Source organism: Phyllopteryx taeniolatus, chromosome 4 (assembly GCF_024500385.1).
Source record: "Phyllopteryx taeniolatus isolate TA_2022b chromosome 4, UOR_Ptae_1.2, whole genome shotgun sequence".
Lineage (NCBI taxonomy): Eukaryota > Metazoa > Chordata > Actinopteri > Syngnathiformes > Syngnathidae > Phyllopteryx > Phyllopteryx taeniolatus.
The window spans coordinates 3,307,864-3,327,167 of record NC_084505.1 but is presented as its reverse complement, the minus strand read 5'-3'; the positions used below and the strand labels follow the sequence as shown (position 1 = coordinate 3,327,167).

The following is a 19,304-nucleotide window of genomic DNA, read 5'->3' as shown; positions in this document are numbered from 1 at the left end:
GTGGCTACATTTCAGGAATTTTGAGTTCTAGACTTTCTAGAGGTTTAGTTCCGAACCCAACAACACATATAATCAATGCAAGTGGTGGATTTTATAGAAAATGTAATAATAAAAAGGGCTTTTGTACAGGATAAAACACAGACAAACACAAAACAAACAACATATCTACGCATATTGGCAAAGGAAGGGATTTGTGACGTGAGATGAGCAGAATGGGCGTGTAGTGAATGCATATAGTTGAGGACTCCTGGTCTCGTTAATATAAACCCAAATATGCACTAATCCGTACTTTTAGTAGACCGCAATGTTGGACTTACGTGTCTGGAACACGTTTGAAGAAGGCGAGTCAGGCTCCCAAGTGTTCGGCTGGCCCGGTCTGCACCGGTAACAGGTGGATTTGACGGGAGGGAGGAATGGAAAAACAGGAGCAGCAGGAGGCCAACGGGTTCTCAGGCAGGACGTCTCGGGTGACGTTCGTAGCGGGCGCGCTGCGTCCGCTCCGAACGTCTCAGATTGAGTTCGAGCCCCCAAGCAGGGTGGCTCGAAGCGCTTGCAGGAAGCGGCAGCCGGGGATCGTCCGATGTGTGCTTCCACCTCGGCTGAGGTGGGCGTCCTGCCTGGCGCGGTCGTCGGCGAGTTGTCGGAGTGACCAAAAAGACCTCTGCACTAAGACTCAAAAAAAGTTCTCTACTTCTCCCAGCTCCGGCCCCTTTTATGGCCAGAGTGGGTCCCCCCTCCTTTTCTACCACCTTTGCGAACACAGAGGGGCTGGACTGCCTTTTGGCGTTATTTTTCCATTCTAGGATAATTTTGTGGTTTCAAACCAGTGGAATAAAATATTAATTATTGGGTTTAAGATAACGAGACCATTTTCCTCACCTTGCATTGGTCCACGCTTATCCTCTTTCATACCTGTAATGAATGTTTCAAATGTTATGTGGTGTGGAGAACATCACTATTTTCATGTGACATTTGTGGCGTGGGGTGAGACATTTCATCTGGTTCAGTTAACAACAGATTTGACATTAGACATTCAAGTTTGCAGCAATACAGTCACTAGTGGCGTTCATGTAAAGTTCTTAAAATATTGACTCCTAGTCGAGTCACTGACTTTCTTATGAACCCTGTCTGTAGTGTCGTTCCCTCGCCCGTGGGGGTCGCTGTTGCCTGTTCCAACTCCCAAGTGGCAGCTCTCAGCAGGGTGGAGGCGTCGCTGCGGGTCCAATCCTTCGACTGGCGGGGAGTTAATTAATTTAGCGTTCGGGGGCGAACCCAGCATCCGTGGGTCTCCCCTTTGAAGTCTCAGGCAGACGTGATTCACTTAGCATCGGCATGGCAAAGCAAATGTCTGTGTCTTGTTGAAGTTTATTGTGTTAATCCATTTAGAGTCTGCGTGTGACTCTGGAGTTACAGTCTACCTTGGCGGGGAGCGGCGGTAGAGCGAGCCTGGGGTGCCGGGTGGCATCTTTTGCTTGGCATGTCCGCTACATACATACAAGTATTCGCTACTTACATTTTTTACTTTTTGTTATATTGCAGCCATTTGCTAAAATCATTTAAGTAAATTTGTTCCCTCAATGTACACACAGCACCCCATATTGACAGAAAAAAACAGTTGTTTAAATTTTTGCAGATTTATTAAAAAAGAAAAACTGAAATATCACACAGCCGTAAGTATTCAAACCCTTTGCTGTGACACTCATATTTAACTGCTGCTGCTGTGCTGTCCATATCTTCTGATCATCCTTGAGATGGTTCTACACCTTCATTGGAGTCCAGCTGTATTTGATTATACTGATTGGACTTGATGAGGAAAGCCACACACCTGTTTATATAAGACCTTACAGCTCACAGTGCATGTCAGAGCAAATGAGAATCACTTGGTCAAAGGAACTGCCTGAAGAGCTCAGAGACAGAATTGTGGCAAGGCACAGATCTGGCCAAGGTTACAAAAAAAAAAAATCTGCTGCACTTAAGGTTCCTAAGAGCATAGTGGCCTCCATAATCCTTAAATGGAAGATGTTTGGAACGACCAGAACCCTTCCTAGAGCTGGCCGTCCGGCCAAACTGAGCAATCGGGGGAGAAGAGCCTTGGTAAGCGAGATAAAGAAGAACCCAAACATCACTGTGGCTGAGCTCCAGAGATGCAGTTGGGAGATGGGAGAAAGTTCAAGAAAGTCAACTGTCACTGCAGCCCTCCACCAGTCGGGGCTTTATGGCAGAGTGGCCCGACGGAAGCCTCTCCTCAGTGCAAAACATGAAAGCCTGCATGGAGTTTGCTAAAAAAAAACATCTGAAGGACTCCCAAGATGGTGTGAAATCAGATTCTCTGGTCTGATGAGACCAAGATTGTTGTTGTTGTTGGCAGTTGTTGGCCTTAATTCTTAGTGGCATGTGTGGAGAAAACCAGGCACTGCTCATCACCTGTCCAATACAGTCCCAACAGTGAAGCATGGTGGTGGCAGCATCCTGCTGTGGGGGTGTTTTTCAGCTGCAGGGACAGGACGACTGGTTGCAATCGCAGGAAAGATGAATGCGGCCAAGTACAGGGATATTCTGGACGAAAACCTTTCTTCAGAGTGCTCAGGACCTCAGACTGGGCCAAAGGTTCACCTTCCAACATGACAATGACCCTAAGCACACACTAAAATAATGAAGGAGTGGCCTCAGAACAACTCTGTGACTGTTCTTGAATGGCACAGCCAGAGCCCTGACTTAAACCCAATGGAGCATCTCTAGAGAGACCTGAAAATGGCTGTCCACCAACGTTCATCATCCAACCTGACAGAAATGGAGAGGATCTGCAAGGAGGAATGGCAGAGGATCCCCAAATCCAAGTGTGAAAAACTTGTTCCATCATTCCCAAAAAGACTCATGGCTGTATTAGCTCAAAAGGGTGCTTCTACTAAATACTGAGCAAAGGGTCTGAATACTTATGGCTGTGTGATATTTAAGTTTTTCTTTTTTAACAAATCTGCAAAAATTTCAACAATTCCGTTTTTTTCTGTCAATATGGGGTGCTGTGTGTACATTAATGAGGAAAAAAAATAACTTAAATTATTTTAGCAAATGGCTCCAATATAACAAAGTGAAAAATTTAAGGGGGTCTGAATACTTTCCGTACCCACTGTGTGTGTGTGCGTGTGCATTTGTGCGCAGCTTGACGGCAGCCAGCTGGATCTCACGTCATGCCTGTTTTATTTTTTTGGTGAAAGCTCATTTGATACGGCACATTTTTGAATGGTTGGTATATCTGTGACATTGCAACACCGTTCACCTGTGATTCAAATTTCGATTTGTACCAAAATTGGTGGCCGTCAATCTGACAGCCATGAAAACTAATGGCAGAACCCCGCACACTGCCAGACAATTATGTGGCGTTAGGCCTCGCCGCTCGGTGTGCGGCAGGCCTAAGGCTGCTGGTAGAGCAACTAGTTCGTTGCACAAAACAGAATAATGAAGAAAGTGGATTACCTCAGAAGTAATCCATACCACTGAAACATCAGAACGCCGGTTGAAACTTGAAAGAATGGCTAACGGTAAGATTTTTAATCATCTTTTATTAGTCTGAACCTTCAAATCTAAGGTAAAGTAGTCAAACTCAACCCCACAAAAAGAATTTCAAAGAAACTGTCAAAGCCAATGTTGACGTGATAGTCATCTCCCCATGATGAATGTTTGTAAATCTCTGTACTGCATCATCAACAAAATCAGCATTACATAAGGGGTAAATGGCGCCAATTACATATATTTTTAAAATAAGCCATTATTCAAAAGTGTTTTTTCCTACCTTTGGAGTTGTATTCAAATATCTCAGCCCCTCTCTGTCTTAGAAAACCATCTTCATCCAATTTGTACTGAACATCTCCAAGACGAGTGATTCGGTCTCTGAGGTCGTAACGAAGTGGTGTCAATCGACCACTGTTTCCCGGATTCAGCAAATGTAAGTTTCCATTCAGGTCATAATTATATCTGCAAATCCAGTTTATGATACTATTAACACCAGTAATCATCAAAATAATATTTTTTTTAAAAATCCTTAAATGTTGACCTTACCTCCACATCATTTTTTCATTGAGGGAGACTGTCTGCAACTGTCCATCAACATCATATTCATAGCCATATTTCGTCGTGTTGGCAAATGGTCCTATCTTGATCTCACGCTTGGTGACTCTGCCCATGTTGTCATACTGAATGGTGATCCAGTACATCAGAGACCTGAAGATCTCATACTGGATCTCCTTGATGCGACCATGCTGGTCGAAATGCTTGGTGTAGGTCATAACTGCTGTGGAGATTATCTGCATGTGTGTAGACAAGTGAAGTGAATCAGTTGTTTGAAATCCTGATAGTGCTCATAAGACAATATTTCAACCTCTCTCTGCAGACACACATCATGTGCATAGCCTTAAAATACCAGATAATCTAACTTTTTTACTTTTTCTTAAAAGGTCTGATGCCATTAATTCTTTTTATTTTTTATAATCTATGATGTCCTTTTATCAGGTTTGTAAAATAACTTGGGTTGGAAATACCCAGGAGGCTCTTTTTCAAGCTATTCTAGTTGGTCTTCATCACCTGGAAGAAAAAAAACAATTGGATTTCTCAATATTCAATATGTAAATCTTTCCTCGATTGGATCACTGTTCTCTTTAATTTAAATATGGAAAACAGCTTTGCTCTGATTGGTCCCTAGCGATATCTCAGCGACCATCTTATGGTGGCAAAGCGTTCATAGCGACTTTACGTTTGGAACCTTCGATGTTGGGTTTTTCTATCATTTCTTAAGCAGAATTCATCAAGCGTTGGATTGCTCGCCCACTAATAGGGAACATGAATTGAAATGACAGTTGAGCGATTTGATTTTGGGCGACCTGAACGGCGATCCTGAATGTACAGTATAGGCTTTTAGTCTGCACATACAGTATATTGTTATCACGTTGATTAAACCATAGAGAAGAAATCAAGGAAGATGCCAGTTGCTATAGCGAGAGGACGTGGGTGAGAATAAAAAGTGTTGGGATATTTTGAGACGCTCAGTTCGCCCTCATTCACTTGAATGTACCCTTTGTATTGTATTGTTGTGCAACAATACAGTATATATGTATAATTTATATACTGTACTGGTATGGATTGGTGCCGACCAGCTGTGTCTTGCTCACTTAAAATCGGGAAATGTATTTGTAATGTGTGAAAGCTTAAAAAAACGTTAAAGTCATCCTGGGTGAAATGTGCCAGAACACTGCACAATTTTAGTACCCAAATGCTTAGGACAGTTTATTCCTCAACTCCTCTGAGGTTGACAGGAGATGTAAAGTTTAACCTTTGCACAAGACGCAGTTGAATTGTCCCTCAGCCATTTTTCCTGAGATGAGTGGGCGTGTACCAACGACGAAGTGGGCAGGTACTTGAATAATGAGTGGCGTATCAATGTCACAATGATGCCAAAATCTGATCCGGTAGTTTTAGAAACCTTATGCCTTTTATCAACTATTTCAGTCATTCATTCATTTGACAAACCGCATAGATATGAAAATTAAACCAGGTCACAGACTCATTTTGACCTATCTTATGCATAAAACAGTGGTAAAAAATTGGATTTTGATGGCATGTGATCCTTTAAATTAACTGGTGCTGTCTTACCTGGTTAATGTCATAATAGATGACTCCAAACTTCCCAAATTGCTCAACCTTTCCTGATATGTCATCAAATTGATAGAGATCGATTGGCAGTGGAGTCTCATTGATCACGGCCTGCATGCTGGTGACTCTGAAGCTGTTGTCATAGGTGTAGTCAAAACGTGCGTTCACCATCCCATCCTCACTGAAGCGAAATATCTGCCGGTCAACCAGTGGGCCAATTTGGCGGTACCGTATGGAACAGATAAATCCTTCAGTCTGCAAGTTGACAGTCTTCAGCACACCGGCCGTCTCATCATATGTGAAACTGACCCGAGTTGAATCATACAGAATCTCTGCCAGCTTGTTCTGAGGAGAAAGATAAAGTTCTGTATTGGTTTACCACACCAGATACTGTTCATGTTCTATCAGCTTCAGTGTAGTTCATACAAGCTGTCAAACATCCCCGTTCATTCACTACTGCAGTATCTACGAAGGAATATCAGACCTCCATCAGCCTGGGGACACCTGATATTGTTAGTGTGCTTCCTGATTTGATCTCAGTCTGCTGTCAAGAACCAAACAAAACATAACCTTGACACAAACATCCATCTTTGAATCCTCCATTCTCTATCCCATTGAGAATGTACTCAATCAGCACTCTAATACTGTATGTAAACACTCCTTTAAAATATGAAATGAAATGCACATACCTGTCTGCGATATTTGTACAATATATGGCGTCCAGTTCCAAGATGGGCAACTCTAAGGAGCTGAAAGGAGAGAGAAAAAGTAATTTTAAGATATTATAATATCTTAATGGACATGGACAATGTCCATCACTTAAAAGCACACACATATTTATTCACAATTTTTAAAAAAGTTCCTAGGTGTCTAAATAAAATTAAACAGTTGACTAATTTCTTAGTGACAGTTTCTCAATTTGCATATATCTGTAGTGCCATAATTATTTCTTCATTCATTCATTTATTTATTTATCAAAGGTGTCCATCAAGGGTCAAATTCAGCTCCCACACCGATGAATACTTTGTGTTGCACACCACACATAGGGCCAGATCACAGACATTCAAGCATGCAAGGAGCGGTTCAATGTAAAAGAGGTACGCAAAGAGTGCTGCACCACTTGAGCAGGCGTGGTGGGGACAATGCCTTGCTCACAGAGTGAGCCCCATTATTATTGCAATCATTATTATATAACATCATTGTTGCTCCATCACTCTGCATTTGCACATTTGTTGTTGATCAGTATTAGCACACTAATGGACACTTTATATTGCCTAAAAACTCTCTGTACTTTGTACATTTGTGTTTATGTCCTAATTGTATATTTGTGGCATTCTTGCTCTAGTTCTACAGTGGCTCCAACAACCCAAGAAAAATTCCTTGTGTAGTTTAACATACTTCTGACGGTAGCAGTTGCTAGCACAGCCATCACAATCATAAAACCCCATATGAACTTCCACAGATCTGCACAGTAATTGAGTGTGTGTCATTATGGTATGATGGATTTAAAATATTGACTGCTTAAAACAGAGATGATGAGCATAATGTAAATTCTTGACCCTTCGGATATTTTGACCAAATCATTTAACATACATTTATTAAGAATAGTGAAGCACCGAAATTAAAATTCTTGACCAAAACCGAAACTGAAGCCCAAGGCCGAAATACCGATCAACCAAACTTTATTTTTAAGTGCTTTTCATTCCCCCAAAAATGCAACACAAGACGCTTTACATTAATTAAAATATAAAAATAAATAAGTCAATTATTAATGATAAAACTATGCCAATTATTAGTAAAATTGCATTTATGGCTATGACTACACAGCTGCCAAACTATAAAAATTCACTTTCAGAACTATTTGTCTGAATTGCCATATTTTTTAAATTATGTCAAGAACCTTACCGCAGGACAGTTATTGCAGTATATTTCATTTCATTTTATTGGCTCTCCATTAGCTTTGGCTAATGCCATTGCTATTCCTTCCTGGAGCTTCCTTATTGCATCAACTTTATAATGCCAAAAGTATTTGGGGACAAATGTCTATCCTGAATCCAGTATTGCTGCTGAAATGATGCAAATTTCCCCAATGTGGGACTAATAAAGATTATACTGTGGAACCTCGATAAAACGCTGTGGGACAATGCATTCAATTCCAAAAGACGTGCCTTCCGTGCCTACGTGGCGGCCATGTTGAATGTTCCACATTGATGTGGGAGCCATGTCATGATGTTTTTTTTCTATTATCTATTGTACGTAGAGCACTGGCAGAGAGAGAGCGCTATGGCAGCAGTGTTAACTCTAAGGAATACAAAACAAGTCTCTGGAGTCTGGAACATGCTATTTTTAGGATAGCAGATTTTTTTGCTGTCAAGTCGTTTGCCTTTGGCAACGGATTTGGAACTAGGAACCACACTAATTCCTCGCGGCTCATGAAAGCGACACGTGACATGTTATGGATGTGACGTTATTTCGTTAGTTTTATTTTGGTGAAAAAGGTATTTTGGTCCAAAACCGAAAATTTACTTTTGGGGTATTTTTGGCCGAAATATTTTGACAGCCGAACTGTTGGTGTATCACTAATTAAGACATTGTTTTACTTTCAAGCACAATATTCTCTGGTGAGTAGCTGCTTTCAGGAGAAAAGGGAAAATCTTTTGTACTACTGTACAGTATCCAATCTAAAATTATAATAGCAAATTATGTAAAACTAATACACACCTGTCCATCTTCAGAATAGTCCACAGTAACTGAGGCGTTGCTCTCAGGTGGTATGTAGATATTTCTGTAGTAGCCGACGGATCTGATGGTCTGCATGGTGTGTCGAGCGACGCTTGGCATGGTAACAGCTGACAGCCGGTCCCCTGAGTCATAATCGAAAATGTACTGGTGCTGGCTGTGCAGCAGTAAGACCATGGACTGTTAAGAGAGGGGAAGAGACAGGAACAGAATGTAACACATATATATACACACACACACACATATATATATATATATATATATATATATATATATATATACACACATACATACATACATACATATACATACATACATACATACCGACATAATTCATTCTTAAAAATCATTTAAGTTCATGTAATTGTTGAAATTTTTGCTGATTTATTAAAAAAGAAAAACTGAAATACCACAGCCATTAGTATTCAGACCCTTTATTGTGACACTCATATATTTAACTCGGGTGCTGTCCATTTCTTCTGATCATCCTTAAGATGGTTCAACACCTTCATTGGAGTCCAGCTGTGTTTGATTATACTAATTGGACTTGATGAGGAAAGCCACACCCCTGTCTATATAAGACCTTACAGCTCACAGTGCATGTCAGCGCAAATGAGAATCATGAGGTCAAAGGAACTGCCAAGAGCTCAGAGAAAGAATTGTGGCAAGGCACAGATCTGGCCAAGGTTACAAAAAAAATTCTGCTGCACTTAAGGTTCCTAAGAGCACAGTGGCCTCCATAATCCTGAAATTGAAGACGTTTGGCACGATCAAAACCCTTCCAAAAGATGGCCGTCCAGCCAAACTGAGCAATTGTGGGAGAAGAGCCTTGGTGAGAGAGGTAAAGAAGAACCCAAAGATCACTGTGGCTGAGCTCCAGAGATGCAGTCTGGAGATGGGCGAAAGTTCTAGAAAGTCAACCATCACTGCAGCCGTCCATCAGCCGGGGCTTTATGACAGAGTAGCTCGATGGAAGCCTCTTCCAGACCATGAAATAAATTTTTGGCCTTAATTCTAAGTGGCATGTGTGGAGAAAACCAGGCACTGCTCATCGCCTGTCCAATACAGTCCCAACAGTGAAGCATAGTGGTGGCAGCATCATGCAGTGGATGTGTATTTCAGCTGCAAGGACAGGGAGACTGGTTCCAATTGAAGAAAAGATGAATGGGGCCAGGTACAGGGATATCCTGGACAAAAACCTTCTCCAGAGTGCTCAGAACCTCAGACTGGGCCAAAGGTTCACCTTCAAAAAAGACAATGACCCTAAACACACAGCTAAAATACCGAAGGAGTAGCTTCAGAACAACTCCGTGACTGTTTTTGAATGGCCCAGACAGAGCCCCGACTTATACCCAATTGAGCATCTCTGGAAAGACCTGAAAATGGCTGCCCACCAACGTTCCCCATCCAACGTGACAGAACTGGGGAGGAATGGAAGAGGATCCCCAAATCCAGGTGTGAAAAACTTGTTGCATCATTCCCAAAAAGGCTCATGGCTGTATTAGCTCAAAAGGGTGCTTGTACTAAATACTGAGCAAAGGGTCTGAATACTCATGGCTGTGATATTTCAGTTTTTCTTTTTTAATAAATCTGCAAAAATTTCAACAATTCTGTTTTTTTTCTGTCAATATGGGGTGCTGTGTCTACATTGAGGAAAAAATGAACTTAAATGATTTTAACAAATGGCTGCAATATAACAAAGAGTGAAAATTTAAGGGGGTCTGAAAACTTTCCGTACCCACTGTGTGTGTGCGTATGTATGTATATATATATATATATATATATATATATATATATATATATATATATACATACATCCACACATATACTGTATATATACACACACACATACACACAAATATATACACACACACACACACACACTATTATATAGTACTGCGCAGACTTTCATTAGATTAGTTTTTGCAATGCAACAGTTCTAGAAATCTACAATGCCACTATGTACTGTAGATCACACACCTCCACCAGGTCTGAACTGTTTAGAAAAGTTAAAAGAATAAATAAAATAAAATAAAAAAAATAAAAATAAAAATCATATTGCTCTGAGGTTTGCTTGTCCATCTCTTCTTTGGTTGCAGGCTACTTCCTGGTTCATTAAGGACGACAAACAAACAAGGTGCCATTATGAGTCTGAGGATTGGTCAATACTATTGATAGCCAAGTGACTCAATTGTGAAAAAATATACATTCTTGTATCCGCATCATTATCCAGAGTCTCACCAAACTTTCTTCATGGTACTGTCATGCACGACCCGTTTACAGTGCTTCTACAAGGTTTTGTGGAAATTGGTTTTGTCGTATTTGCTTCACCATGCAAAATGTACAGTATTTGTCCTATTACGTACTAGTTTACAATGACAAAATGTGAAAAAGATTATATAAAAAAAAAAAAAAAACAGTGGCGACTTGAGACTTTTGCACACTACTTTTTCCTATATCCATTACACACACACACAATATATATTCGCTATAAATGCTATGTACACACTATATACTGTATTTTAATATGTGTGTGTGTATATATTGTAAATGTGTGTGTTAGCTATATAGTAGTTTCTAATTAAAAGGATAAAAAATTAAACATCAATAATGGTGAACTTCAAGAACCCTATACCATCTGTAATTACATGTGGAATGTTAATATTACATTAGTCAACCAGCAGGTCTTCTATATCTTGCTATTTGTTGCCCTGTTGGAGCTGCCCCCCCTCACCATGCAAAAAACCTTGCTGCATTGTCTGTGCTTGCATCACTGTTGATTGTAACTCTTTGGGACATTACTAGGCAGCTGACATTAGTTATTTAGCTCAGGCAAATGCATGTTTGTACTTAATATCCATCAACTTGACAAATGTGCTATCCTTTGTTCATTTTACTGGTTGTTTTAAAATGGGAAAACTGGTGTAATGGACATTTAAGTAGATATTTTTACTAGTCAGTTTCCACGCAGATCTCGTTATGCGGAACATACAATAGTATAGTTCAAGCAGAGCACTGGCAGTATTTCATGCATCTTACCAACATTAGATTATATCTTGACCCATCTGTCTCAGATACTTTCAAAATTTGCTGAGGAATTGCCAGTCAAAGAGCCAAGCTTTTTATATTATAGCTTTTACATATTTGTTTCACACACATTTAATTTAATGAAAAATACATATGCGTAAAATTGCTTAAAAGAGCTATGGGGTCTTCATGGTCCATATTTCACCGACAAGTTACATATTTTTTTTGCTGCAGAAAATGAAACTGTCAGTCATTTCAAAGAATATCAAGCATTTTTAGACCAATTGTTTAATAACAAATTACATTTTGAACACCCCTTTTTCATCTCCAAAATCACAAGATGAATATACAATCTAGAAGAAGAGACAATTGCTACAGAGCGCCACAAAGTTCAACAAGACTAAAAAATACAAATGTCTGAATGGCTCATTACACAGGGACTCCTCACCCACACTTTAACAAGACTACAGTAATTCTACTACATTTAGTTATAACCACAAATGGTCTGGATTTGGGTCAGTAAGAAAAGACAGGACAGCATGATGGTGCATTTGGTTAGCATGTCTGCCTCACAGTCAACGGTTATGGGCTCACATTGTCTCCATTTGTCCTATGATTGACTGCCGACCAGTCAAGAATGTACCTGGCCTCTTGCCCAAAGTAAGCTGGGATAGGCTCCAACTTACCCATGGAATACCCCGTGGCACACCATGTCGGCACAATGACAATGGAGGCCCGGAGCAAGCATGTCCATTGCTAAGCGATGGAACAGGCAAGTAGCCTGGTGCCTTTAACCGCTCGTTTGGACGTAAAGTAGTTACAATGGAAAGCCCAGGCTTATCTTATAATGAGGAGGAGATGTGATATGAGCGAAGCATGTGTGGATATACTATATTTTATTTTAAAGACACTATAAAGCGAATTCAGACATTAAAAAAAATAAATACAACATACAAGTATGAAGATATTAATTGCTAAATATGTGCAGACCCCTATTTCCCTATAAAAGGACATCTAACTATATCAGCTAATGTGGAGGGTTAGCCCAACCCCCCCCCCCACACTAGAGATGGCTGATCCACAACTTTATTAACTTTCTTTATCTTTATCCTATATGGAAAACATTGGTATCATCAGAAAGCTTGCTAAACACAGAAATGGACAACATATTAGTCAACTGTTAATCATTTGTAATTGATTCGCAAGTTAAATTAGAGAATGTGGCACAAAACAACCTATACAAAAAAGATTTTAGAGCCGAGAATGAGCAAACACTGCATACATTAATATACAGCGCATAGTAAGGAATCAATATAGCAGAGCGAAGAGGCATTTGTAGTTAATAAATTCATAAAATTAGCAGAATCAAAAAGAAAAGATACGAGCTATATGCTGACCGTAGTCAATCACAATTCAACCACGCCAGCAGCAGTGCGTGCATACTGTAAATTAATCAATTCCCATCACATTTTAACATGCAGACTCACAGAAAAATATAAAAATCAGGTTATCATAGGGATTAGAAAGAATACTGAAACCTTGAAAAAACTAGGACATGCGAGCGGTTTGATTGAACTTCCTCGTTAAGTGTCAACGTTGGCCACGCACGCAGACGTCGGGCGAGCCGGACACATAAAATGCACATATCCTACTGTAAAAGGCAGCGCTTGAACGGTATGAGGGTAAAAGTGATGAAAAGTCTCTTTTTCACTGTTATTTAGGACCATCAACCCTTTAGCAAATTTCTGGTTTGAGTTACAGCCAAAGTTATTGTTTTTATGAATAACTGTTGTACCAATACGTTTGTGCATCTTGGATAAAAGGAAAAGCTGTGTGAAACTATGCAGAAATATAAGAATTTGAGGAAGGGGCCAATACTTTTTTGCTGCACTGTATATGAGATTTTGACATTCCATCAAAAATATCTAATGGATTAATTCACCTTTGCCAATTCTGTTTTCAACCCTGGTAACAAAGCAAAAGAAAACAAAAACCAAGTTTATTAAAGCAGATTTAATCAGATCTCAAATGTCAAAATTTAAACTCAGCATTGATTTTGCAAACAAACAAAACAGATTGATAGTTTTAGTTTCTATTTTGTGCAATGTACTTGTATTAAGTCTTATCCATCCATCCATTTTCTTTACCGCTTATCCTCACTAGGGTTGCGGGCTGCTGGAGCCTATCCCAGCTATCTTCGGGCGGGAGGCGGGGTATACCCTGAACTGGTCGCCAGCCAATCGCAGGGCACGTAGAAACAAACAACCATTCGCACTCACATTCACACCTACGGGCAATTTAGAGTCTTCAATCAAGCTACCACACGTTTTGGGGATGTGGGAAGAAACCAGAGTGCCCGGAGAAAACCCACCCAAGCACAGGAAGAACATGCAAACTCCACACGGGCGGGGCTGGGATTAGAACCCCGGTCCACAGAACTGTGAGGCAGATGTTCCTGTGTGTCGTCTTCTGTCATCTTATCTTGCCATTTATATTACATATTTATATTTCCTTTATCCACAATTGCTCATGAAACGGTGCGAATGTCCCCATTGAGGGACTCATAAAGATGATCTCTTATCTTACAAATATTTATTAATAATACCGTAATAATATACTTTCAACCTGCCCGCGTTCTGAAGTGACGTACAAATTCATTTACGGTTCTCTAAACATTAATTGGCTTTTTATTTTGTTGTTGAAAGTTGGTTACTCTCCGCGAAAACGCGGTTCCAGAAAGACCTACAGTATGTAAGTGTTTGTTTAATCAAATCACTTATTTTGATGTTTCACGACTGCTTGTAAAGATAGCTTAGCAATTAGCATGGCTTAGACATCAACTCCAGGCTAGAATTTACACACATAAAACAGTAGACAGAGACGCCTCAAACATTCTTAGACATGATTTTATTGACTGATGAGACAAAAATTAAGCAATACCAAAGTGATGAAAAGACTTTGGCCTGTGATCCAAAGAAATACTGCGCTAGCTCATCTCAGTGGAGGTCATGTGTTCCTTAGGCTTGCATGGAGTCTTCTGGGATGGTTTTATTAATCATTAAGGTAACACGGAGGCAGAAGCAAAATGAATGCTCAAAAATGTCTTCCAAGCTCAAATACTGTCATTCTGTAGAAGTCTAAAATCATTCCAACCCTTCGGTCTTGTTTCTGCTGAAGTGGCTGTCTTAGCAGTTTCCGTTAAATTCTACTTATCATTCTTTCTCAATACCCCTTGTCATTCTATTCTTTTGCCCACCACAGATAAGACCTATCCATGTTTTGTGTCAGGCTCTGCGAGCATGCCACTGTCTCCTTTTGATTTACATACACACTCACACACAAAACATCTGTTTCAGTCTCTCCTCGTCATTCTACAATTTTTTTCAGGAAAGGTCTTGAAGGACAGGGAATATCCTTTTTTGCACACCTCTCTTCCTTTCACCTCTTTCCATCAATGTTCTCTCTTCTTTGAATGAGACAAAAGGCTGTTGTTTTTATGAGTGCACTTTTATTATATGACTTCAGCAACTGAAGGCAGGGACCTTGGCAGTCCAATCTGTGACTAAAGATCTATCTCTAGGGACAAGGAATATCACCGCTCTCGCAGGGCGGAAGCCTGAGCCGGTGTGCGAGGTCGAGAGGTTCTTACTAGATATAGTTGGGCTCGCCTAAAAACAGTTTGGGCTCCAGTACCAGTTCTCTTGAAAGTGGTTCAACTTTTTTCCACTTTGGAGTTTCCCTCAGTGAGAGCGCCAAGTAGGTGTGGGCACACCTATTACCCGCCGGCTTGGTGCCTATATGTTGGGGTTCACCCTGGTTCATGAGGGTAGCCTCCCCCTGCCTTCAGGCGGGGGCACAGGTCCTGTTTTTTTGTGCCTCTGCAGTAAACAACAGCTCAGTGTACCCACCCATTTTGGAGTACTTAGTCATGTGGGCAATGACAGTAAGGCCTGGAAGGGCATGATTGGGAGGAATTCGTCCCTTTTAAAGGTTACATTATCAATCATAAGAGGATGTCTGTGGTGACGATTTCCTGAACAGTGAAGCAACGCAACACCCCACCCCCCCAAGAGCGGAATCTCGGGACTGACAAACCGTCGATGCAAAATTAAGCTCATGTTTTGGTGTGTTTTTCTTATATTGCAGATGATCAAATGTGATTTTATTATCGATGTCTGTTAAGTTGTGCTACTTGTACCCTGGTATTGCTTCTCTCATGAACAATATACAGAAGAATAGTAATAGGATGGCGATGAATATGACAAGTTTGAAATTACACAGCAAGTCATGTTTAGATTCAAATGAACGATAATTCACAAAGTTATAGTCCATACTTCAAGACTAGGTAAAAATGAGCCACACGTGAGCTACGAGAGAGTTTAGTCACCCCAAATTATTTTTCATGTAAATCAGCACAAAAAGAAACTTTCACACCCATCATAAACTCGGGTGGGTTCACACCTCCCCTTCTTGTTTGTCTCCTGGGAAGTTTAAAAGGAGAAGCTCTCGGCCAGCTTCTGGAGTAGAGAAAGAAAGAAGCTTTTGGTTCTGCTCTGGTTGCTAAACTCTCGGGGTGCTAGATTTTGACCTTGCCAGCTCCTCCTGGAGCTGGCGCAGCCTCAGGTTTTCTTTCCATTTTAGAAAAGAGATTTTTGGCAAAGCTGAACTTTCTTCTTTTAAATTGGCGCTCATGGCAAACTTCCTCCTCATGGCACGCAGCATCCTTGGCCGCCGCTTCAAACCGTGAGTCAAAGTTTGCTATTTACCGAATTAAGTACAAATTGGTGCATCACATATTGGGATTAAGATTACGAGTGGGGAAAGCCTCAAGAATCTCACCTTTGGCCCATGAAAGTACGGTTCAAGTTAAAAGGCAGGTACATTCACCCTGTGTAATATCTTGCTATCCGCCTCACCTTTTTTGAAGTAGAATACAGATTTTCCTCCCTTTTCTCTTTGATTGCATTTTACTCTGTACTTGTAGAATTAGCAATTAAACCTTACAAAATACGTGGACATCTTGAATCAAAGATTAGAACCTCCAATGTTGGAGAACTACCCAAATTACATTAGTGGAGAAACCCTTCAGAAGTAACTGATTTATCAAAGTTATCATTGCTAGGACCTTTTCATAAACAAAGCAACGCGATCCCCATTTTAACGATAAATATTGTATGCTAGGTAATGCCAACACTTAGTTTCACTTTATCTGACTTGTGGGCGTGGGAGGTACTGCTGGCAGTCCCTTTCCTGCTCTTACAACAAATTTAGTCCAGTTATTAAATAACCGATGCATGCTACAGGATCCTGGGCCTTTGGAGGCATACTACTACTACTAGATTGTTATACATTTAGATCAGCAAGATGTAAGTCGTTGGTTCACTGGCGAAGTGGAATGCTGCTTTAGGACTTTGTTATATGACTAACATTGGTCCTACATATGGTGCCATGTGGTGTAGCTGTGTTTCAAAAAATTAGTGGGACAAAACTAAAGGAACTGGTTCTCTCGCCATAGAACTGTTTCACGGTTAGATTTTACAAAAATGACAATCGGGTACAGTATTTCTGTTTGATGCCTCATGGTTCCAGAGTGACATTTGTAATGATCTATTTTGTGTTAAAGAGAACACTATGGTAGTACTGCTTTCTGTGAGAGTTCAAAGATTTTTCTTTCCTTGTATAGTACTACTCTTATTAGTTTCAAGTTAACTATGACACTGTTAGTAGTGAGAAGAGACTTTCACACAGTTTGTTTCCCTTGCTAACTTTGAGAAAGAACACTTTCCACATGGGGACAAGCTTCAGTTAATGTTGCTTCCTTTGTTTGGTCGCAAATTTACAGTGATAACCTTGCTTTGTGTATGGAATGAACAGAGGATAAACCTTTAGGTTAGTATGCTTTTTAGTGTGTATATGCCTTCGACTTATCTTTTTATCATGTCTATGGAGACACTTCTATCTCTGTTCATCAGTAAGAAAGATGAATATCGGCTTCTGTTTCCCTTTGAGAATGGAAGGCTTGATGTGCATGGATGGATATGCAGTCAGAGATCATTTTAATATAATACAATGGTGTCCATGCGGCATAGTGTCCGACTGGTTATCACATCTGCCTCACAGTTCTGAGGACCCGGATTCATATCCGGCCCTGCCAATGTGGCGTTTGCATGTTCTCCCGTTGCCTGCATAGGTTTTCTCCGGGTACTCCGGTTTCCTCCCCCATTTCCCAAAAATGCATGGTTGGTTAATTGAAAATTGTGTGCAAGTGCGAATGGTTGTTTGTTTATATGTGCCCTGCGATTGGCTGGTAACCAGTTCAGGGTGTACCCCGCTTCTTGTCCACAGTCTGCTGGGATAGGCTCCAGCTCATCTGTGACTCTAGTGAGGATAAGCGGAATGGAAAAATGGATGGACAATGCTGTCTAAGCAATCAGTCAAAGACAGGGATAAATGTGACAATCCTTTCGATAGTAACTATATACAATCTGTAGTATTCCTTTACCTTATCTAAATAAGTGTAGCTCCATGTCTTTCCATCAGCAAATACTCTGGAAATGATTCTTCCTTGACTGTCATACTCCCACTTCTCTGTGGTTGGACCCCTTTGCAGTCCAATTACCTGTCCTGTACTGGATGCACACAGAAAAACACACCAGTTAAATTATTATGAATGTTTGAAAATTGCACTTCAAAAACTCAACTCAAATGGACATTAGGTACTACATTTAGTCAGTGTTTCCCAACCTGTATTTTTTTATTAGAACAATTTCACTGTATACCACCAAACAAAATTTCACAGAAAATGTTACGTTTCAGGTCTAACGGAAGCCCAGTACATAACCTGATCTGATTCTTCCTGTCCTCACACTCCCAAGTAAGGCCAGGGCCACTAAGTCACACAGTTTACAATGTTTATTAAATCTTCAGAGGGCGGAAATACACCAACATAACAAACAAAACAGAACTAAACAACCCTCTGTCTGTTCTCAAAACAAAGATGAAAACTAAAAGACACTCTTACCTTACTCCTAACCCAAAACAGTTGAAAAAAGAATGAACAAAACAGGCTTCTCCCTCCTACCAATAGACAATGAAACCGACAGTTACAAAACCAATGGCTGGCCAAGTTGGAAGGGGAAGATCAGGAACACCGTACTGCAACCATCTGCTGGTTCAAAAACACTTCTGGTCCCTCCTCTGGCCAATCCCCTGGTGTCAATCAAGTCAACGCAGCCAATCAGCAGGTCCCACCTGTTCACAATCAGGACACACAACCCTGCCCCCACATTCACTCCACCAAATGGGAACAATCTCCCAAAAAAGAACAGTCATGAGCAATACAACATAAAACAACCAAACATGGTCATAACAACTCCCCACCTAAAAATCAAAACATATATCCCCCAATACATGTTTGATTCAATGAGAGAGGCATAGTGCATCAGCCATGACATTGTCTAATCCTTTTCAGTCAAGAACACATGCGGGTTGTGGTCAGAAAAAAACGGAACTAGAACAGGTGTACTTCGAAATGTTGCAACGCTACTACGAGATTTTTTATTTTATTTTATTTTTTATACAGAATGCTCTGTAATAACCAGCCATCCCTAAGAATCGAAGCAATGCACATCTTAAAGGGATCCTCAAAACTTGGGGCAGATAGCACAGGAGCGCTGCAGAAGAGCGCTTTGGCAGCTTCGAATGCCACTTGGCATACCTCGGACCACACAAACTGAATTTTAGGGTTTGCCATTCTTGTGAGTGGAGCAACCACATAAAAAAAAAAATAACTAAAAAAAATAAAAATAAGAGAATGCTCTGTAATATCCAGCCATCCCGAAGAATCAAAGCAATTCACGGATGGGTTGGGGAGCAGGGAAATCAATAATGGCTTG

The 19,304-nt window shown here is 40.5% G+C and overlaps 1 protein-coding gene across 6 annotated transcripts in view; it reads right to left on the bottom strand.

Annotated features, from left to right (window-relative positions):
• The window catches only part of tenm3 (teneurin transmembrane protein 3), a 398,597-nt gene that overhangs the window by 20,802 nt on the left and 358,491 nt on the right, over positions 1 to 19,304 (bottom strand). For all 6 annotated transcript variants that reach the window (XM_061772049.1, XM_061772050.1, XM_061772051.1 and 3 more), the window contains 6 exons: positions 17,912 to 18,038; positions 8,365 to 8,562; positions 6,333 to 6,392; positions 5,644 to 5,988; positions 4,057 to 4,301; positions 3,791 to 3,972 (listed from right to left, as the gene is read on the bottom strand). In XM_061772049.1, the coding sequence (XP_061628033.1) occupies positions 3,791 to 3,972; positions 4,057 to 4,301; positions 5,644 to 5,988; positions 6,333 to 6,392; positions 8,365 to 8,562; positions 17,912 to 18,038 (1,157 nt within the window). The remainder of the gene's footprint in view (positions 1 to 3,790; positions 3,973 to 4,056; positions 4,302 to 5,643; positions 5,989 to 6,332; positions 6,393 to 8,364; positions 8,563 to 17,911; positions 18,039 to 19,304) is intronic.